General features: G+C 37.0%; 3 protein-coding genes across 4 annotated transcripts; all 3 read left to right on the top strand.

The window, feature by feature from the left end:
• The first annotated feature begins 3568 nt into the window (after positions 1 to 3568).
• Positions 3569 to 7844, top strand: LOC103437351 (uncharacterized). 2 transcript variants are annotated; one of them, XM_008375822.4, is made up of 8 exons: positions 3569 to 4150; positions 4452 to 5265; positions 5445 to 5724; positions 5937 to 6044; positions 6183 to 6461; positions 6707 to 6850; positions 7110 to 7295; positions 7674 to 7844. In XM_008375822.4, exons 1-7 carry the CDS (start codon positions 3862 to 3864, stop codon positions 7284 to 7286), a joined length of 2091 nt encoding a protein of 696 aa, XP_008374044.2. In that variant the 5' UTR covers positions 3569 to 3861; the 3' UTR covers positions 7287 to 7295; positions 7674 to 7844. The 2 variants fall into 2 exon arrangements, with proteins under 2 accessions (XP_008374044.2, XP_017188888.2); XM_017333399.3 differs by having other exon boundaries at positions 3703 to 4150; positions 4407 to 5265.
• A 1268-nt stretch (positions 7845 to 9112) lies between these two features.
• Positions 9113 to 12054, top strand: LOC103437342 (uncharacterized). The gene is made up of 6 exons (XM_008375814.4): positions 9113 to 9532; positions 10114 to 10242; positions 10328 to 10448; positions 10548 to 10629; positions 11318 to 11471; positions 11579 to 12054. The coding sequence occupies exons 1-6, from the start codon at positions 9245 to 9247 to the stop codon at positions 11708 to 11710; spliced, it is 906 nt and encodes a 301-aa protein (XP_008374036.1). The 5' UTR covers positions 9113 to 9244; the 3' UTR covers positions 11711 to 12054.
• A 7518-nt stretch (positions 12055 to 19572) lies between these two features.
• LOC103437330 (putative serine/threonine-protein kinase-like protein CCR3) lies at positions 19573 to 22462 on the top strand. The gene has a single exon (XM_008375810.4). The coding sequence runs from the start codon at positions 19573 to 19575 to the stop codon at positions 22201 to 22203; it is 2631 nt and encodes an 876-aa protein (XP_008374032.3). The 3' UTR covers positions 22204 to 22462.
• Positions 22463 to 23758: the final 1296 nt, after the last annotated feature.

Raw genomic sequence — 23758 nt, 5'->3', positions numbered from 1 at the left:
ATACATAAAAAACTAAAACACGAGTGTTGAGATCATTTTCTCGTGCAAAAGTCTCTCTAATGCAATTGATGAGGTCGAAATCCCCACCCAAGGTTCTTCACCAACCGGCATTTCTTTCAAACTTCACAGTCAAATCAACACAAAGAAATAAAGGAGAGAAATAAAAAAATGGGAAAAGATGTAGGCTTTAATCATTATTTGCCATCGTCACATGGAGAAGAAGGTAGAAAGGGGAAAAAGAGGTTCTGTGTCCCACTTTCTTTGGAGAAACAACATGATGACCTGCGGTGGGTCGACCTTTACTTACTTCACGACCCCATGAAAAGTGGTTGCACGGGTAAATCGAGCAATTGGATTCACCCGCAACAATAACATGGACCAGTTAAAATTAAAGATGCATGGTAGACCCCGACTTAGATTGCAACGTTTTTCATCGTTAGGGCACTTTTTGATCTTTAAAATGGAACTAGACGGTGACTACATCATAATAATCATTTTTTCAGTCGAGAAAACTCACAAAATCATTTTAGTCTCTTTTTTATTATCATTGTGTGGTTCATTAGTGGTAGGAATCAAACCTAAAATATGCCGTGTGAAATATAGGCTAAAAATTCGTCCCCAACTACTGACGATATTATTACTCTAGGCTAGATGAAAGATAAAGGTATGTGTTTAAATCCAAGACACAATGATTAAAGAAAAATACGATATTTATCAGGACAAATCACCACTTGTAACAATTAGTAAACTAATAAATAACCATCCAACTCTTTTGCTTTTCTTATTATTTTTTCCTCTAAAAAAAGATAAGGTATTCGTATGATAAATTTTTTTAGTGCTAATAACACATATGATAAAGTTGAAAATTTCATAAACAAGCTAAATTTCTCCGAATCTACAATGTGGAAAAAAGAGACAAACGGTGGGTGATTACCATTTTTCATTAAAACTAATAATTAAGCAATTTTATGTGTAGATATATATCGAACTCGACAAAATATTGGTTGACCATGTACTATTGTCCACCAACCGTGAATAAGCATCAAATGATTAATTCTGAACGGTACATTAATGCTTTATACCTCAACATAATCAAAGTCGCATGATTAATGGGTAATGCTCGTGTCCTCTCATCATGTGTTGTTTACTTGTTCCTTTATTTATGATCAACAGACTTTTACAGTCCGCTAAAATGATTCTTTAGATTAGTATAACTCTTTATTTTGGTCTTTGGGATTTAAAATGGATAGAAGTTGCTCCTGAGTTTTTCCATCATCAATCACTATGGTCATTCTGTAAAAATCTGCACTAAACAAGGATAAAATGAAATAAATACCCTTAATTTTTTTTTAAAATCATTTTGGCCTATTGTTTATTAAATTGAGGATACTTTTGTCATTTTGATCCTTATTTAACAAAATTTTTCATAGAATGACCAAAATGATTAATAATGGACAGACTCGGGGACTACTTCGATTGATTTCAAATCTCAGAGACTAAAGTGAGGAGTTATGCGAGTCTCATGGACTATTTTGGCTAAAAGCCTTCTCTTTATCATCTACAAGATTATATATGCAAAAAAAATTATTCAATTTTGAGATCTTTTAACCATTCATATACATTAAATAAATAGACCGTTCATCCTGATGATGCTACTTGTTATAAAAAAATGTTCATTGGTTTAAAGCATGGATGACTAAACAATTTCCAAATTAAATGATTTTTTGCATATATGGTCTATAGATGATAATAAGGAGATTGAACAATTCTGATTATGATTTTTGGACAATAAATATTTATTAATCGTATATGAAGAACAAATAAGTTCCTCTATATATATATGTATAATAAAATAAAAGACAAAAGGACAATCACTGAAAGAATCTATACCATATTTTTCATTTAAGATGAAGGAAAATTCTTCAATTTCAATCCACATCATTATTTGAATGAATGGGAGAATCGTTTTAATTGAGTTAATTGATAATGAACCTTGCGCATTTTGCAAACTGGTCCAAACTTTGCTTTAAAAATCAAAGACTACATTTAAGGCGAGGAAGCTTCAGATTTGACTATCAAACATGTAGGTTACCTTTCATTGTTATGTTTATTGTTTCTTACCATGATGAAAAAAATTAACCAACTACCAACTATTCTATCAACCAGCCAGCGAGCAATCAATATTTCTCGTCTCAATATTAAAAAGAAAAACTATTTACTATATTAATTCAATACAATTTAAGTTTATTTAAAAGAAACCAGACTCACATATTAGGTTAACAAACTCAATTCATTTGTTCAAAAAAAAAAAAAAAACTCAATTCATATATGCATGTACTACCATGGTCTAAAATATCCATAATATTCTGATATTTCCATCGAAATTTCCGTGTTTTTTTACTACCGATATTTTTTTGGACTACCAATATTTCCGATATTATCAATATTTTAGACCTTGCTAAGTCACTCATGTATCTTACCATGCAATGTATAAAGTGTAAAATATTGTACTAATTCATTATATAAAAATGATTATGGTGTGTTTAAATTTCTTTCATTAATTACTACATATTTTCTACACTCACAATGTTTGCCAACTCGCTATATAATCAACTTAAATCAGTTATATCTATCATGCAATGCATTTCCTTTCAATTTTTTTTGATAAACTAATAGATAATTGACTAAATAAACATCCTGAAAAGTTTCAATAAAAATTTTCAAGTTTTTCTTACAATTTCCGTGGTTTTTATTCAATTTTTATCGATATCGATAATATCCCGATATTTCCATCGAAATTTCCATGTTTTTGGACTACCAATATTTCTGATATCATCGATATTTTATACCTTGTGTACTACAAATATATCTATACTATCTATTAACAAATTCTCTTTGTCAGCAAATGAGAATGAAAAGACAATTTTAACCCTCAATTCACAATTCAATAAAAACATTCTTAAAAAATGATGGGCATAAAGATAATTTCATATAAAAAAATTTCACTGTTTTTTCTCCTCCCGATCCACATATAGTCAACAAATCTCTTTCTATTTTTTATTTTCACATTTGTTCTAGTGAAAAAATCATAATTTTCTCACCCGTGGGCTTTTTTCTAGTCGTTGTAAAGAAAAAGCAAAAGAAAACGCATTATTTATTTTTCTTTTTTTGGATGAGATGGAAATGGTCCCATGAACGACAAAAAGCACTTCCCGCCAAAAATAACGGGAAATACCAGAAAATCAATAAGACCAATTTCCATGTGGATAAATATGTCTGTACACGTGTACGGTTGTTGTGATGATAGAAGGACCTGGCTTCTTTGCCATTCCAGTTTCTATACATTCTCATCCTTTATTTGTATAGTCACGGTCAAATCATTTCAACATTTTATATCATTATTGTTTTTTGTCTTATTATTTGTATAAAAAAAATTAATATAAAATATTGACATAAACGTGACTGCACAAAATAGAAAGGAATAAGAATGTATAGGAACTGGAAAGTCAGAGAAGCCGGGTTCATGATAAAAAGGGGAGGGCCCACAAAACCAAAACCCCCCCAAAACCCACGGGACCAAACCCACGGCCCTCGCTTTTCACAGTGGGTAAGACATCTCTTTCTCTCCTCTTTCTCTTACTCTTTCTCTTTCTCTCTCCTCTTTTAGCTTCAGTTTTACAGCAGACACAGAAAGAGAGGAGAGAGAGAGTGGATTCATCTCTCTTTCTCTCTCTATTACAAGCATGCAAGCCCTGAACCATATCGTAGTTTTCACTTTTACCCCTCCCAACTCCCTTTATTCACACCCACTGGTCACCTCTCTCACCAGTACTACTCCACTAGCTCTGAATTCCCACGTCCATGGGGGACTCGGCCGACGTCTCGGCGGTGCTCGAATTCCTGAGGGCAAACGGGTTTTCGGAGGCCGAATCTGCTCTCAAAGAGGACATGATTGAGAAAGGCGAACTGGGTTATTTCGATTACGAGAAGTTCTTGTTTCCGATGGTTCCTCCGCTGCCGCCGGTCAGAATTCCGGCGAGTTTCCGACGACCGGAGGTTCAGGGCTGCGTAGAATGCTCGGGATCTAGCTCGGCGGAGGACGATGAGTTTGTGAGCTTGGGGTCTTCTACTTCTAACAAGTGCTCTTCAGGTAGTCAGAAACTTAAAAGTTACTTACTTTCAATCAAAATTAAGCTTCTGGTTTCTGGGTGATTTCAAATTAAGAGCGCGCGCACACACACATATATACATATACATATATTTACATATAAATACACACACACACATATATATATATATTAATAGTGTTCGGAGTAACTTAATGCTTAATGTATAAGTTGTATCTTGAGCTTGGGGAACAGAGAAGATTTCCTGGTGATGATCGTGCCACTATTTGTTTCTGTTAGTTGATAGTGAATTGGAGAAGTCTCATCTTTTTCTCTCGTTCCCAGAATTTACAAATCCGTATGGAGTTCGATCAACATCTCCAAGCAGTTCCCAGGCTTCATCTGATAGGTTCTCTCAGTTTGGCACGGCACGCGATTACCACGATTTCGATATGCAAAATGACCTGTTCTGGCAAGATGAAAAAGATGATGGGGGAGACTTCATGACTCCTTGCCTTGAAGGGCCAGACTTCTTCGCTTGTCCCACTGAGGATAAGTTCATCATGACTTCCGACACAGACAAGGGGAACGAGAAAGTGCTGGGTCTGAATTATAAATCGGAAGCATTTCAATCGGAAATAAGCCTTGATTGCTTGGACAAGAGTTGTCTTACCGATGTTTCTCCCGTGGATGATACAAGCGAGATTTATGCGACGAATTATTATCATTTTGATAAGAAAAATCAGTTGGAAGAAGGCTTTGAGGAACATTCTGCAGAATGCTGCTATCCAAGTTTGAAAGAAACTGATTTCAACAATTGCCAATTAGATGTTTCGGGGGGTATCCTTCGTATGGATATTGATTCTGCTCCATATCACAAGTTAAGCAACAGTTCTAATTACTCGGCCAAAAGGAGTTTGAAAAATGGCCAGGGTGACAAGTTTATGGGGTCCTCTGGTTTAGACGATAAGGTTGCAGTGAAGGATTTCATGCCAAGGGGAGTTAAAGGATATGAAGGAGTCGGTGAAGTAAAAAAAGGATCCCACGAGCCCGAGGTTGGTGCTGATGGAGATGGTGTTGCTCCCGATGAGGTTTTGATGTACAATAATGACGAGGATTATGAAGTTTTTGAGTTGAGAATCGTACACAGGAAGAACAGGTTTGTTGCTCATAGTCACCTTTCTATGGTTTTGACAACTTTTTGATACATCTTGACTGAGAAGATGCATTTACCATTGTGAGGATATTTTTGTATCTTTGTTTCGATGTAGGATTGAGCTCGTGTTTGTGTAAATTGATAAGTAGCTATCAGTTTTACTCGTGTTCTGCCGTTTACAGGACCGGATTTGAAGAAAGCAAGGATTTCCCTATTGTGCTAAAGACTGTAATTGCAAGCAGATACTATGTAACGGAATATCTTGGTTCAGCAGCTTTCAGTAAGGTTGTACAGGCTCATGATCTTCACGCAGGAGTCGATGTTTGCCTTAAGATCATAAAGAATGATAAAGAATTTTTCGATCAGAGTCTGGATGAGATTAAACTTCTAAAGTTTGCCAACAAAAATGACCCTGCAGACGAACACCACATTTTGCGACTTTATGACTACTTCTATCATCAGGTATTTCCTTCTGATCCAATATAAGAAACTTCAAAAACCGTTTTGATTTTCTTCGTTTTGAGTGGGATGTGGTAGTTGTCATTCACTGACGCTAAGTTTTATAACCCTATGGTGACTACCTTTATCTCTTTCGAGATGGTTGATTGAGATTCTTACAATAGCATGCATTGTTCAAACTATTTAGCGTGCTCAAATTTATTTTTGCAAAACAGGAGCATCTCTTCATTGTATGCGAACTCCTTCGGGCAAACTTGTATGAATTTCAGAAGTTCAGTCAAGAATCTGGTGGAGAAGCTTACTTCACAATAAGAAGGTTGCAGGTTCGTTTGTATTAACTCATAAATGCTGCTTGCCCTACTAGATTCCATCAACCTACTAACATGGCTTTTCAGCTGCTTTAAAAATTAGTTACGAGTAACACAGCTTACGCAGAACTTAATGGTGCCCTTTTTTAACAGATCATAACCCGTCAATGTTTAGAGGCATTGGACTATTTGCATCGCTTGGGAATTATTCACTGTGATCTAAAGCCTGAAAACATTCTTATAAAAAGTTACAGAAGATGTGAAATAAAGATAATTGATCTTGGAAGCAGTTGCTTTCGCACGGACAACTTGTGTCTATATGTGCAATCTCGTTCATATAGAGCTCCTGAAGTCATACTTGGCCTCCCTTATGACGAGAAGATTGACATGTGGTCTCTTGGCTGTATATTGGCGGAGTTATGCTCCGGAGAAGTATGCCCTCTCTTTTGCTTGGTTTTATTCATTATGTTCAGCTCTGTTTTATTACTTATGTTGAAATTTGATTGCATTGTTACTGATTGGCTATTATTTTTGGGGTACCCTGCAAACTTCTTACACTGTTTATGCCTTTCATATGATATTTTCTTTAGTTTCCCATCAAATTGAAGGAATAACTCCTCTGGTATAATGTTCATATATAAATACATTCACGCTCATAATATCTCTGTCTTGACCAGGTGCTCTTTCCAAATGACGGGGTTGTTATGATCCTTGCGCGCATGATTGGAATGCTTGGTCCTATCGATCTGGATATGTTAGTGAAAGGTCAGGAGACCGATAAGTACTTCACAAACGAGTTAGATCTTTACCACATAAATGAGGTGCATACTTCAAATCTTTCTCTCTAGATGTGAGTTGCATGCAGTAGGCTTTTTCTGGAAAATACGCAAGGAGAACGTATCTTGCGATAAATAGAGTGTAGGAACTTTCTTTGATTTTAAGTTTCACTCGTTCCACAGAATCGAAAAACTTTTGTAGGTGTTTTCGGTTTCTCCTAATAGGAAAATCATCAATTCTTTTCCTTTTTATAAGTCAATGCATAAATCATTCAGACTAAACACTTTGCCATCCCACATTCAGGAAACCAGCCAACTGGAATACATAATCCCTGAGGAGTCCTCCTTGGAGAATCACCTGCAAGTAACCGACATTGGGTTTATCGACTTTGTCAAAAGCCTGCTTGAAGTCAATCCTGAGAGACGCCCAACCGCAAGGGAAGCACTAGAGCACCCATGGCTTTCCTACACATACGAATAAACTCATGGGGTACGTAGCAGTTCTCCTTGTGGGTTCATTTGTAAATTGAGTTTTGAAGAGCAATTTGTGAACTACGATCTGCTTCCGGTGAACACTGGACTGCGGTGCGCTTCGGATTTCAGTTTTGGTTTCGTGTACATGGCCTTGTTTTGCATTGTCTATCGTACATTCTCTCGTTCTGATATAACATATTCATACTTTTCTTGTACAAAATGTAATGTTTTGAGTGACTAGGTCATACAAATGCAATAGAACGTTCTGCATTAATATGGTGTTGCTTTCTGATTCACTTATTCTAATGAAATTCAATTTTTCTGACGCTTTAAATCTTGTCTGTTAATAACGCTGGTCCGCTTGTAACTTGTTTGTTTTTGTTGTGATCATCAGGTCGTAGGTTTGACTCTCAAAGTGTCAGCTAGAGCTGAGAACCATTCAATCGGTAGCATAGCATTACTACTTGATACATGCATATGCTATATCACACAGAATAGATTTTTCAGTGTAATTAGTGATACGTTATATCTATCTCATCACACGTCTATTGTTTTAACAGCAAAATCTTGTGAACCAACAAATATCGTTCTTGTCAATTCCAACCTTTAACCAAGCTTTTGTATCGGTATATTCTCAAAAAAAATGGAAGGTGTCAAGTGTCGTGTCATGTTTTGATAAGAAAAAAGGGTCTTCAAATTTGATTGGCGGAAATTAAACAAAACAAAAATACTTTGACTTGAAAAGTAAATAGTATTTAATTTAAGGATGAGTGAATAATTATTAGATTCGGTGGTGATTTTGTAAACGACACCAATGTTGGTGTAAAGGAGAAAAGATTGTCTCTTCTGATTGGCGGGACTAGGTTTCACTTTCTCACCTTTCTCCAACGCCCACGCTCTCCTTTCCCGCGTGCAATTAAACTCTCTAACTGGACATAAACATTTTATTAACTTACTATGGTCTAACATAATCTAATTGAAAATTGATGATAAACATATACTAATTTTCTCTTTGCAAAAATTTATGTTAAAAATAATATGCGAAAATTAGGTTCCATTTAATAATTGTGTCATATTGCCCCTAAGCACTATAATGTATTGATACTTATTTCATTCAAAAGTAAGAATTTTAAATTCAATTCTGGTCGTTAACAAATTTGAAGAAAATTAATATGACTAGCCAATTATGTGGCTTGGTTGAAGTCCCCCACCATTTTAGTATAAAATATATCGTTGCGTTAAAAAGTACAAAAAAAAAAATCATGTCATATTCAAGTCATAGGAAATAACTTTGTGCAAGTGATGGATTGCCCCTGTTAGTTTGGGTTTTTCTTTTCAATCCCTTGCATCCCACATTTAAACTATCCTTCCTCCCCTTACTATAAATTAATGTAATTATCACTTTTATCATCAAAAAGAAAAATTGTTGATTTCATGTTTTATTTTAACTTTTGGAATACAATGATATATTTACACCAAATAGTAGGACTAAGCCACACAATGAGTCACTTATTAATAGTTCAAATTTATCTTGGACAAGAAATGCTTAAATTGCTCACATACAAATGAAGAAAAATATTATCCGATCATAATACTAAGCGACAATTAAGAATCACTTTTAGATAAACTCATATCCAAACCTAAAACTCTCTTACAAATAAAGAAAAATATTACCAAACTATATTTGCTAAGTCACGATTAAGAATCGATAAACTCGAATTGTGTTGTGTCGAACTGGTATTAACTAATTGCCACTCCTAGTATTCACCACCACCAAAACTCTCACTCTCGCCTAAGCAGCGCGTCGGTCTCATCCCCTCCCTCCTCTATCTCTATAGGCTTTGTCGAAAGCAGCATCGCCAACGAAACAAGGAACAAGAGAGAGAGAGAGAGAGAGAGAGAGAGTTTTATCGCAGAAGGGCCAATCAATCAGCTTCTTCTCTTCGGAGTCTGACAACCGAGATAATGGCCGAGTTGACTCAGGGCGAGGTGGTCTACTCGCCCAAGACTCTCCAAGTCTGGCGAGCTCTGCTCAACTGGCTCGGCTTCTTCTTCCAGATCTTCCTCCGAATCCTCCGAGCTCTAGGCCACCACCCCCTCCTCTCTTCCTCCTCCTCCTCTTCCGCTTCTTCCGCCGCCTTCAAATCACTGCCCGTCATCGAGCTGCCCGAGAACGACTCCCCCGCCGCCTCCGCCGTTGTAATCGCCGACACTCCCGATTCCGACTCCGACGACCCTTTTGAAAAGCTCACGGTGCGGTTTTCATATTAAAAAAATTTCTATTTTTGAATCCTGTTTAAAATTATAATTTTCAGAATTTCGAATTGCTCACCGAAATTATTGTTCTTTTGTATTAATTCAAGAAAAAAATTGATATTTCTATATGTAGATTAGGGAATAAAAATTTAATTAGCTGGAATTATACTCCAATTGAATTATCTGAATTAAGTGTTTGATAGGAACTTAGAAGCTTCTATGGTTCTGGTTAAGTTAATGCAGAATTAGTAAGGGCTAGTTTGGGAAGCATTTGTGCTCAAAAGCACTTTTGCTAGAAGTGTTTTTATTGTAAACATGTCGAATTTTTTGTTGAGAGTCCAAGTGCTTCATGAAAAAGCCTTGGTAGTGCTTCTTGTGCTTCATGAAGAAGCACTTGGCTTCTTTGACCCAAAAGTGCTTTTGAGCTTTCTGCCAAATGAAATCAGAAGTGATTTTGCTTATCAGAGAGCACTTTTAGCTCTTCCGGTAGCAGTCCCCCAAGGGACCTAGTAATGGATGAAAATGGAAATTCAGTAGAGGGAGGAAGAGAGTGGGTGTGCTGACACTAAGACCTGCAGGTAGTTCTGGACCTGGATGAAACCCTAGTGTGTGCATATGAAACATCCAGCTTGCCGGCTGTAGTTCGAACTCAAGCAACTGAAGGTGGGATGAAGTGGTTTGAGCTTGAATGCGTATCTTCGGACAAGGTGCTTTTTTCTTATTTACGTTGATTATCCTGCATTCCTTTCGAAAGATGAAAGTTTGTTGACATGAGTGTGTTGGGTTTTGAAGGAATGTGATGGCAAACCGAAGGTCAATTATGTCACGGTCTTTGAGCGTCCAGGGTTGCATGACTTCCTAAAACAAGTTAGTCAGTTTGCAGAGCTTGTGCTATTCACTGCTGGTCTTGAAGGTTTGCTTATGACTTTCCGTTTCTTTGTTTATATTTTCTCTTTGGCCGTTTCCTTTGCCTGTAACTGTTTGGGATACTTATGTTTTTGTATGGTTACAGGTTATGCTAGGCCACTTGTTGACAGAATAGATGTGGATAATCTGTTCAGTTGTCGACTTTATCGGCCTTCAACAACTAGCACGTAAGTTCTGCTGCTTGTATGTTTGATCTACTGTAAATAAGTCTGGTCTCTTCTGTGAAGATTTATAGTAATTGACTCTGATACCGTCATATGTTACCATGGTTAGCACTTTACAGACGCTGGAATCTTATGGTCTTTTGTCTCATGTCATCATCACTTACATAAATAGCCACCCTGTATGGTTAGCTAATGAACCGCAGCACTCTGAGCATGAAATATTTATTCTTGTACACATGTACCGTCACTGGACTTGGTTGAATGGTGGATCATAGGTCATTCTCAGTGAACTCACAATGCACGTAGATGCCCTCCTCTTCCCCTGGCGGATGATTCATGTTGATGTTAAGCGATATGTATTTGTTCAGTTTAGGGATCACACATTTTATGAAGAGAGTGAACGAGTTTTTGTATGGATATGATATTTTAGCTACCGATTCTTTGGAGTTTACATATTCAGTAAGATTCTGTATAGAATCCAAACATATCATACAATTCTCAACGGATGTGTATACACTTCCACACTCAATATGTTCCTTGGTTTTATTGTTTCAAGTCCTTATTCGAACGTGTTGATGTAGAGTTTTTGGGTGACCCATTGGCTCCATTAGTTTGTCTAAATAACCCAATACTGTTATTGGAGACTTTAAATCCTTGGTTTGGTAAAATCTCTAATGCCGGATGAATACAGGGAATACCGGGAGCATGTGAAGGATCTATCTGGTCTATCAAAGGATATGCGCCGAATTGTTATTGTTGACAACAATCCTTTCAGTTTCTTGTTGCAACCTTCGAATGGAATTCCATGTATTCCATTTTCTGCCGGGCAAACACACGACACACAGGTAAAGATTTCATTATCTTGCTACAACTTTTGAAATTTCAGTACCTCTTAACTTTGTCTGTTTACCTCTTTAATCTCTTTTTCATTTCCTCTTACCTTGCTGCGCAGCTTTTGGATGTTCTTCTTCCACTCCTCAAGCAGCTCTCGCTGCAGAAAGATGTGAGACCTGCCCTTTATGAAAGGTTTCACATGCCCGAATGGTTTCAAAAGCAGGGGATTCCTTCAAATGCTTGGAAATAGTAGATTTTTCAAAATTGTACGCAATGGCGTTACCCATTCTTGTTTCACGCAATCCTCGATAGTTATTTTGTTCAAGCCTCAAGGCAGTGTCTCATCGTCGGACTCCAGGTTTCTGTACAGCAGGTGTGTTCACTGCAATTTGTTGATACAAGGCTGTGTTTTCGCCAGAGGTCAAACTGCTGCGCCTCACTATCATACGAAAACCATTGATGTATTTAGATTGGTTAAGAAATCGATTATTCTCGTGTAACTATGTCTATATGCTTGCAGTTCTCTTCAGCGTCTGTATTTTGCTAGAATTTTTGTGAAATTGTTGCCAATAATTACTAGCATTTTGTACGTTCCTCATCGTGCATTGAGATTTATTTGTTGCTGATATGTCTGTCACACACTATCAATAAATAATATACATGTTAAGGGTTTCGAATCACTTCGTTCAATTCTCAGTCAGGGCCGGCTCAGAGATTCTAAGGATCCCAACCGAATCACGATGCTAATGTGCATTTACGTTAATTAACATTAAATGATACCTAGGAAGAAAATCAAGGTGGTCCTATTTTCTAGCCTAGTGTAACTGATGGCAACCCTCCTTTATGACCAGACCTTTTGCAACTCTAATCCTAGCATGGAGGCTAAACAGTCTCTCCTAGTACGGTAGTACCCACCAGAAGGAACATGAATAGACCCAACTGCTGCCCAACTGCTAATCTCTTTTATCACTTAAGGCAAGGGAAAAGGGTTTGGGCCAACCTAAACTGGCAGCTGATCGAGCGTTTATTGCTAGCACAACTCGAATAGTTAAAACTAGAAGAGGTTCTACTTTACAATCAGGGTCGTTTATCATCATTCTATATCTATCATCACGTGATCAGGTCACAAGAAGAGCGATATATCCAGGTTACGCTAGAGAACTACCTGGAAACGGTGGTGAAGTTGATTCGCCAAAAAAGCCTTCACCATATCTTCACCTTGCCCTACCTTGATCTGAGATTACCTGGCACAACACGGACACCCAGTTCATGGCCACATCTGACATTTATATATAAGCTTCTTTTTAGTTTGTTTCGTTGTTAATGTGCTAATTGGGGATTAGCCAGCAATCCGACATCATGTTAGGCACTAATGTTAACTCGGTAACCAAAAGCAACGACAATACGACATGCGGGTCTGCGTCGTTCACTTTCCTAAGTCCATTGCAGCCTTTCGATCTCTTTGATTATTTGTATTTTTCTGTTAGTATTTTCTGTTCATTTTTCCCTTGAATTTGGCTATCGCGCTAATGAACCTACTGAACCTACAAAATTATGACGCTGAGACAACTCGTAATAGAGGTGAATGGTTTTTTTTATTTATTTTTTTGTTTTAATTTTTAACAAACGATATTATCTACAATAAATGAGAGGGGATGAGCTTTATAATGGGCTAAGAATAATGTAGTTCAAACTCGTCTTTGGTGAGAATCGAACCTAAGGCCTCTCACTTACAAGTGAAAATAAATATCATTAGACTGTAATACCAAGTGTAAGCGTGTAAGTTTTGTGTGTTTAAATAGTACCAACCCAATGTTAATTTCAAATTCAACACTTTACAACTAACATTACGGTTTAGTAAAACTCTTTTCAGACTCATAGTTGACAATATTTCAGATTTAGCTTATTTGATTGACGTGTTCTTGCTTGATCATTATAACTTAATCAAATCTCGGCTTTTAAATATGGTTAGGATTTGGGACACACGCTTTTAACAAACATTTTGGAGGGCCTATTTCGTAATGTATTTTAACAATCCGAATGTTTAAGATTTTAGTACATCATTGATAGATTATCCTTACAAAACAATTAGACAAATACAAAACCATTAAGATATTCAATTGTAGTGAAGAAAATAAGCGAATACGATTTTACAAAGAAATACCAAATTTAATCCATCGGTATGATTTCGAATTTGGTTGATTTTTGATAAACATAATGTTTGAGATAAGATCTAAAAGATCAACGATTTAGATTGCTGAAATTCATTTCAAAATTAGTCAAAAAAAAAAAAACATATGTAAAAAACATGTGTTATCGAATCGTATCCCTTGAAAATAATGCAACACTTTTAAAAGGATTGTCGTCACCGCTCGTCAGCGTCGTCGATAAAGTAAATACATGTTTAGTCCACAAATTTCGGTGCCACGCCATGTTATACTTGCCAAACGCAGACAACATGAATCTTGATAACATGCCTGCAGTGCTGCCCCGACCTTTATTCTGAGTTTCATCACCAACTTTTCTCCGTCCTTATAAACCCCAAACTTTCACATCATCCTCATCATCACCACGTTAATTAAACAACTAATACATAAGAATGTACATCACCCGAAAAGGCCAAATTTTTATCATTATGTTTATATGATTAATTATGTACAAAGAGTGTTTTTTCTCGACAAGACTTCCGTTCTATGAAATATCGGTTGGGACCCTATTTATCTCTTTTTACTTAATTTTTATCTTGGTTATCCACTAAGTATAATCACCAAATAAACTGAAAAGTAAAAAAGAAACGCAATTATAGTATGAAAATAGAAATGGACTTTCGCAAAAAGAGAATTCCAATACTTCAAATTATGTTATATACATTAAAGGCTTGTAGCCTATCAGGTGACAAATTAACTATTTAGATTATTAATAAGTACTCGTTAAGTTTGTTTTCACCTTACAACATCATAATCAATACCAATATCATCTTTATATTATAGTAATATCAAATTAAACGGGTCTTAATAGCTATCAATTAACAATTCAATTAATTGATTTGCCACCTCTAGGTCAAGGTTTGAATGTAAATCTAAGATTCAACAAGATGGGAATTCTTTGGCAAGTCTATGAGAATAATTGTAATATTTTAAAAAAACATGATTAACTTAAATATACCTATTAGCCATGTCCTAATCTTGCTCAACAACTGTGATTATAAATAATAATAATAACGAAATTAATCATCGGGCCCAGATTTTATTTGTTGTTCAATTATCTCCCTTCCCATTTCACACTGTTTGACAACTATCTAGTCACTACAACTTTCCTTCACAGTTCACACTATTTTTTTACTTATTATTTCTCTCTGTTGTTTCTAATGAAGCTATTGAGTTGTTTCCAATTTTAGTGTTTTAATAAATCAAGTCTCTTTTGAGCTGTTCATTTGGAGATTCCTAAGTTTATCTAATAAATAATAACAAAAAATATCGGGTCAAGACTCTTTGTTAGGTCAAAACTCCAAAGAACCTTTTTGCTACCTTATTTCATTTGTTTAGTTGATAGGTAATCATGATCCCATACCTTCCGCTGAAAGCAAACCCACCACCCTTAAACCTTTTTAGAAGGGTGCGTAGCTTATCATATTGTGGATAATCGTGGATGAAGAAATAATCAATCTGCAGATTATTCATACATGTGAATAAAGTTGAGGTTCAATTGTAAAATTAATTGGTAATATAAGAAGTAGCTCAATTTTTTATAAGTTATTGCAAAGTTTTTTCTTTCACTGATGTGAAACTCTTTTACCTTTACATCCTTACACGTCTCCTCATGTATAATAAATTTTCAAGCCAAACATGTGGACAATACAAATTTGATGACGTGCAGCCCTTGTGGCTATTGCATTTCACACATGGGTCAACCTATTCTGATACAATGAACAAAGTTGAGGTTCCACTATACTCTTATAAGTCCGTGCAAGATTTTTTCTTTCACCGTAAGACTCTTTTACCTTCATATACTGACATATACTACCAGCAAGAGCGATGTATAATTTTGCACAAGCGTAGGTCTCATGTTCAAACTCACACTTATGCAAAAACGAGATTTATTTATAGGCACTTCTAACCTAAATTGTGGAATATTATGTCTGCGTTTTTAGTAAGTTAACAACCTGTCGTGCCCTATCATTTTCTAACAAAATTTGCATTATGCACACAACGATCTTGAGAGCACTCCCAGAACCAACGTAATGAAAAGTCAGTCTCCTATATTTGTTTGGTTATGTGAGGGGAAGACTCCGTCAATTTCACACGTCAAAGCGTGGAAATGTGATCAGACAAGAAAATAGAACGTTGTATCTTCATCTTCAATGGTTTATAATTTGTCAAAGATTCAAAAGAACAATGCAATATTTAACTAATTAATTGTCATAACTTACATCTTTTTCTTTGGTGATTAATTAGTTTATATCTTATTTATGCCATCAAATTACAACACGAATGAAACGAATTACATTTTATTTTGAATATCTGACTACGTGTTTACATCCATTGGATATTTTTATATTCGATATATTATATGTTCACGTGTAAAGATGATGTTTAATAAAAATTTCTATTTTCGTAATACTTAGGTTGTTTCCTAATTAACATTTTATGTTCAAACTTTTTATTTTTAAATATATTTGCAGCCAAAACACGAATCACGGGTTTTCAATTCAGTTGCCTGTTCACATTAAACTTGTCGAATTTGGGTAGATAGAAACCTTCATATGGGAAACCCTAAGTAAGAAAAAAGGAAGGAAAACTTTCTTGGTGATGGAAGAAAATATTGGTTAAATTTGTAAAGTGAAAAAACGACCTCCCACCTTTATCTGGGGTCTCTATCAAGCGTGTTTGACTATATTGTAGCCTACAAAAAGTTCCAATTTCTCTTTCGTTTTTATTTCTTTTTGTTTTACTGGTAGTTTACTTTTATTTCCTTTTGTTTTGCAGGTAATTTATTTTTCTAAAAGTATGATTTTAATCCTTTAAACTTAATATTTTTGATATAAAATTTGACTTTTTTTTTACTCAAATAAAACTGAGTGACTAAACTCCATATAAATTGATAATTATGTTAGACTTTACATATTCTACCTTTTCAAATGCATAAATACTCCTATTCTCTATTCGGATTTTAAGGGGATTAATGATTTTATTAAAAAAAAAAACACTAATATTCTAAAGGATAAATCGCCAAAATGGTTCCCTTTAAACTTAATATTTCAAAGCCCAATGATTGCCGGAGATGACCGGAAAATAGCCTCAAAGTTGACTGGTCCGAATGAAAACTTGAAAACTCGCTGGAAACTGGATAACTTTAAACGTTCACAACTTCTTCAATACTCAACGAAATCAAGTGATTCAAAAACGAAAATCATACTTCTCGATGAGACAAAGATAATGGTACCTTTTTCGATGGCTAACTCGCCATGGTTTGGCCGTACCTTTTTCGATGGCTAACTCGTCATGGTTTGGCTGAAAAACGGCTCGAAAGTGGCTAACTCGAGACCAAGACAGCCACTTTCGAGCTGTTTTCCGGCCAAACCCAAGCGAGTTAGCGACCAAAAAATGTACCATTCTCTTCTTCTCGTTGAGATGTATGATTTTCGTTTTTAAATCACTTGATTTCGTTGAATATTGAAGAAGTTATGAACGTTTAAAGTTTACCCAGTTTCCGGCGAGTTTTCAAGTTTTCACTCGGACCAGTCAACTTTGAGGCTATTTTCCGACCATCTCTGGCAACCATTGGGCTTTGAAATAGGTATAATCTTATTCTACACTTTCCTATCTACATTTTGATATATTATGGGTCGAATTTGGTTAAGAAACGATTGAGTTACGAAACTTTGAAAATTGCCTAAACTTCCGTCCAAGAGCTCCAGGACACTTAACGGAGTTTTTAACGGAATGATCAAAATGATGGATGGTGGACAATCTCAGGGACCACTTTTATCGATTCGAAATCTCAGGGACCAAAGTGATGAGTTATGCAACTCTCAGGGACCATTTTGGCGATTTACCCCATTCGGATAAATCCATTGTATGTTGTATGAGAATTTTATAATTTTCACATTTGTAATTAATTTGGTTGTAATTGATCATGTGCATTATGTTTCCCTCACTACATAAAATTTAGAGACGAATTTCATGTATGTATTCTACACGATACATCCTGGGTTCAGTTTCTAACATTGGTGGATCACACGATTGTGGTCAGGGAGAGGTTGCAATGTATCTATGAGTCTTTTCGACCCCTGTAAAGGAAGAATGCAGTACATAAGTCACCAACATATCTCTTTTTTTAAAAGAAAAGAAAAACAATATTTTTCAGTTTAAGTATACTTTTTAATGAAATAGTCTATCTACTAAATCGTTTATTACAAAAATAATGTACCTATCATTTTTTTTAAATAATTTACCTTCCGTATAAAGTTTGTGAAACTAATAATGTACTTATTGTTATCTCCCAGTACTACGGTTTGATGGTATTCCTCTTCAATTGTAAGTTAGAGGTCTTAGGTTTGAATCTCGTGAATGACGAATTCGATACTAAATTAAGTTGCTCAGTGTGTGGCTTAGCCGAACTCTCCCTCCTTTAGTGTAAAATATATTGTTGTACTAAAAAAAAATATGTACTTATTGTTTAATTAACAAAACTAATGTATCTACGAAACTAATTTACTCATTGTTTAATTTGAGGAAACTAATTCTTCTTTTTTTGTCAAAAAATAGATTTTGTTGGATTAGTCACGAGATTTGAAGTCACGTTGTCATGTAAGGCTCAACACATTTCCACCACTATGGTAAATGTCATTTGCATATAATATACCTCTTGTTCAATTTTTACAAAGCTAATGTAGCTACAAAAATAATTTCTCTATTGTTTAATAATTAGGAAAATAATTTACCTTTTTTTTTTACAACAATAACGTATCTAGAACTTTATTTTTGTATGACATAATGTATCTACTATGTTATGTTTTCTAAAGAAATCTTTTTTTTCTTTTCCTCTTTTTGTTTTTTGGTTGGCTAACTTATTTTTGTTGTATTCCTCTTTCCTCTAACCCAATTACTAATTATTTTTTATAGTTACTGAATCATTAATTATGTTTCTAATTTGAATTTTGAATTTTCAAATTCTTGTTAGTTTTATTTTGTTTTCGGATAATAAATTTTTGCTAGCTTTGAAGATAGGAATTTGGGATAATCCTTAAAATTATATTTAAAATTTAAAATTACCTGACACCAGCCATAGATTATTAGATTTTGGTCAAAAAGAATCACCACCTACTACCTCTCTTACATTTTTTTTTTCACTTTTTCAGAAATACCTTTTTTTTGCATGGAACATGCACATTGCACGTGTTTCACCTCTCAGGCGCGTAATTCAGATTTATTTTGTCCACTCGTTTGACGCCCACCTTCATAAAGAAAACTTCACAAAAAAAATTAAAAATTCACATGATTTGTTTATTTTTCTTGGTTAAATCATATTTGTTTTTATTTGAAAAAAAAAATTGTTATAACTTATATCACCGATTCACCTACAAAGATTAATTTTATGTTTTATCAGTTAGGAATAGGATTAACTCAATGTGTGAGAGTAGTTGGAAAAGTACAGTAAAATTAAGTTAGGCTAAATGTTCGATTATTCTCATTATAACAAAAAAAAAATCTAATTATCGGAATATTGCTTCTCAATGTTTGACAACACCAAATCTAAAAAAATGTAAGTTCTTTCAGTTTTAAAATTTTGTTTGATAACACCACGTATCAAAAAAGGTACAATTTCTTTTCGTTACAAGCTGTAATGTAATTTACGGCAGTGGAAACGTCTACTAAGCACATCCGAAATACAAATTTACCACCCGTATCTTAACAGAATTACAAAATTTCGACCATTGGACTATCATACTTGTATAGTAACGTATATTTGAAAAAAACCACAAGAATTTATTTATCAGCTATTTTCTCTCCCCTCAAAAAGTAACAACCAAAAAAAGGATAAAAAAACAAGAAAGAAAAGAAAAGAAAGGAATTAAATATTAGGATAATGTTTCCGTCATGGGATATATCAATGCTGCGAAACAACATCAAGAGTCTTTTAACAGTTTCTGAACTCTCCAAAATCTACTTGGAATATCTCCCTCTTCCCCTCTCTCTCTCTCCTCTCTTTCTCTCTCTTCCTCCGTGTCTGTGCACATGCAGACTCCAAAAGAGCGCCTCCAATGAAGCACACCAGATCACGCCAACCCACCACCCATGCCGTCAGTCCCCACTCTTTTCTATGACGAAACTACACTTCTCCTCCCTCCCCACCACCACCTTCATCATCGTCACCGCCGCCATCCTCTTCGCCGTTATCCCACCACCAGCTCATGCCCTCGGCTCCGGCTCAACCCTCGCCGTAATATCCGCTACCGGCACCGTCTGTGGTGTCGTTTCGGACCAACCGCGGCTGCGCATCGTCTGCTACCGCCGCGGCCAAACCGTCGAGGTCGAGCCCAACATCTCATTCTCAGCCATCTCCGGCGGCCGAACCTCCCTCTGCGGCATCCGCTCCGGCGGATACAGCCTCCTCTGCTGGGACAACATCACCTCCCAAAAGTCCACCTTCCAATCCAAACGCCTTTACTTCAACAGAACCGTTCCGTTAGAAAATCTCGCAGTCGGCGACGACCATATCTGCGCCAGAACCGTCGACACAGACACCGTAGAATGCTGGCGGCCCAACGACGTGCCCAAAATGCCATCTAGGGCGGACCAATTCTCCTCGATTTCATCTGGATCGGGCTTCTCTTGCGGAATTCTGAAACCCAGCCTCCAGGTTCGATGCTGGGGCAGAGCAACTGCAATGGCGGAAGAAATACAACACGGGTTCGGAAACATGTCAATGGAGACCATCACAGCTGGCGACTCGCATGTGTGCGGGATCAACATCACCGGGCTTCTGGTATGCAGGGGAAGAAATGGCGGCGGTCAATTGAACGCCCCTTCCGGCTCGCCTTTTGAGTACTCCGCTCTGTCACTCGGAGGAAATCACAGCTGCGCAATCAGAACTCATAATCAAACAGTCGTCTGCTGGGGAGGAATGGGCCAGTTTTCAATTAACAAAACAAATGGAGTGTCTTTTCAAATTTTAGCTTCTGGGTCGGATTTCATATGTGGATTAACCACCAGGAATTTTTCGATTGTTTGTTGGGGTCCGGGCTGGCCCATTCTCTCCGGTTCAGAATCAGGGGTGGAGCTCGAATTGCCCGAAATTCTCCCCGGTTCTTGTGTCAATTCCTCCTGCAGTGAATGTGGAATTTACCCTCAGTCTCAAAGACTCTGTTTTGGTACTGGTAACATTTGCAACCGCTGTTTTTCTCCAATTTCAGTGCCCCCACCAGCATTACCACCGCCGCCATCAACACCGCCACAGACGTCAACGCGGCGGTCTGCGACGTTGACTACGGGTTTATTGGTGTTTGCCATTGTGGGTTCTGTCGGAGGATTTGCAGGTATTTGTACAGTTATTTATTGTTTGTGGATTGGCGGTTGTTTTGGGAACAAGAAGATTCATAATTCAGTTCAGCCGACAATTACTAGAGCTGCAAGCTCAAACAATGGCAATGGGACAACGTCAAACAATAGTCCTCCGTCGAGATCGTCCACCATCCGCCGCCAGGGCTCGAGGATCATGCGGCGGCAGAGGAGCGGAACATCCTCGAAGCATCCTGACAGGGCGGAGGAGTTTTCACTGTCCGAGCTCGCGGGCGCCACGAATGACTTCTCAATGGAGAACAAGATTGGCTCCGGAAGCTTCGGAGTTGTATATAGGGGCAAACTGCAAGACGGCCGGGAAGTTGCGATCAAGCGAGGCGAAACGGCCTCGAAGATGAAGAAGTTTCAGGAGAAGGAGAGCGCATTCGATTCGGAAGTTGCGTTCTTGTCGAGAGTTCATCACAAGCACCTCGTGAGGCTTGTCGGATATTGCGAAGAGAGGGATGAGAGGCTTTTGGTATATGAGTACATGAAAAACGGTGCGCTTTTCGATCACTTGCATGACAAGAACAATGTGGAGAGGAGTAGCAGTTTGTTGAATTCGTGGAGAGTGAGGATCAAGGTTGCATTGGATGCTTCAAGAGGCATTGAGTATCTGCACAATTACGCCGTGCCGCCTATCATTCATCGAGATATCAAATCATCGAATATCTTGCTCGACGCGACTTGGACCGCGAGGGTGTCTGATTTCGGGTTGTCGTTGATGGGGCCGGACTCAGAGGCGGATTTTAGGCCAACGAAGGCGGCAGGGACGGTTGGCTACATTGATCCGGAGTACTATGGACTCAACTTGTTGACAGCAAAGAGCGATGTCTATGGACTTGGTGTGGTGCTATTGGAGCTTCTGACGGGGAAGAGGGCGATATTTAAGGATGCGGAGAACGAGGGGACGCCTATAAGCGTGGTGGATTTCGCAGTGCCGGCGATTATGAGCGGGGAGTTGGTGAGGGTTTTGGACAGGCGGGTTGGGCCGCCGGAGGTGAATGAATCGGAGGCGATTGAGCTGATGGCGTATACCGCAATGCATTGCGTGAATTTGGAAGGGAAAGATAGGCCGACGATGGCGGACATTGTGGCGAATTTGGAGAGGGCGTTTGCTCTCTGCGATGAAAGCCCCGGCAACATATCTAGTGGTGGAAACTCCATTGTGTCTGCAGAGTAAGAGTGAGTAAAATGTGCTTCCTTCCCATGAAAGAAAAAATCGAATAGAAAGAATTGAATTATTTCTTCAAATTTTGTCAAATTTTTAGAGGATAATTTGGATGGATTTAATTAGGATTTTTACCATTGGGGGTTGTAAAAAGACTAGAGATTTAGGGGGTTCCATCTAACCTTGCTGTAGTGTAACATTTTGTAAACACTAACAGCTAGAAAAATGTAGCCCTTGGTTGCAATTTTCAAGTAATGCCTAATTTTTTTTATTTATTATTTTTTTTACTTTTAAATGTGCATGCCAATGCATTCAACTAGGGTCATACCGTAAAATTAGCGAATTAGATAATATCACGTTGTCAGTTACTTGCTATATAAGTTTCAACAGTATCAATAATATGAATAACATGTCAATAATCAATGTGCTTATTAATATTAAATGATCGGACCAGTCAACTGAACAAGCGATTGAGTATTTGTGATGTGATTTGAACAAGGCACAATTCATTTGGGTGGGTGTCCTCATTCACAGAAGGGTGCATGACAATACTGTCTTGGCAGATGAGAGAGTCAAAGAATGTGACACAAAAGTTTGGCTTTCCAAAAACCATAGGGATTTCCTAATAAATGTGTTTTCTTTCTTCTGCTTTTTGCGAAGTCAGCCGATGATTTGCAGCCTGCGGTTTGTACTTGAGAGCTGTAGCCAGTAGCAGTATGTTTTGTGGCACACAAGACACCAAATATTTAGAGAAAAAAAGAGAATTTTCCCATGTCATGAGTCATAAGGTATGGTCCATCACGAAAGGGCAAGAAAAGTACTAGAGTCTGCAACTTTGAATCTCAGTTTAGTTTACACGTCCAACACTTTGACTCGGAAATTCAAACAAGGCTGCAAAATTCGTTAAGCCCATGTGTTCTCTAAATCAATCGACACGTGTAGGATCAAGATCCATTTTCCGAAAAAATAGGATTCTCTCTCCTCCCATTCTCATCTTCATCCCTTTCCTCCTCTCACACATTACTTTTTGTTTTATTGCCCCTATAAATAAATCATAAAAAGATGTTGACGTAACTTAACTGTGACCGTTCAAATATGAGGAGATGAAGGGAGAGAGATTAGAAGTAAAAAGAATCCTCCTCCTTCTCCGAGAGATTTTCTAAATGATAGAAACACGGCCTGGTGCACCAAGTTATAACATATGTGGTTGGAAATTTGAAAAAATTTCAACCAATTATATAACACTTGTTGTACTGAACCATATCATTAATTTTTTTTTTTCATTCCCTCCCTACACAGAAAGGGCGTCTACTTATGACTGGGAACAAAAGTTCTAAGGCGTTTTGGAGTATGAGATAAGGTATATATGCTCAGGTTGTTTAACCATTATATCTTCTTCTTCTTCTTTTGAACAAAAATCTAACGGCTAAAACACCCTTGTCATACATAAATTTCTCTCACATAAAAGGCATGGCTAGTCGCTCAATATTACGGTCTAGTAATAATCTTCTTCACTTAAAAGTGAGATGTCTTAAGTTCGAATTTATTGAATGACGAATTCAATACC

Source organism: Malus domestica, chromosome 01, assembly GCF_042453785.1.
Source record: "Malus domestica chromosome 01, GDT2T_hap1".
NCBI classification, from domain to species: domain Eukaryota; kingdom Viridiplantae; phylum Streptophyta; class Magnoliopsida; order Rosales; family Rosaceae; genus Malus; species Malus domestica.
This window is presented reverse-complemented; position numbering and strand designations above follow the sequence as displayed.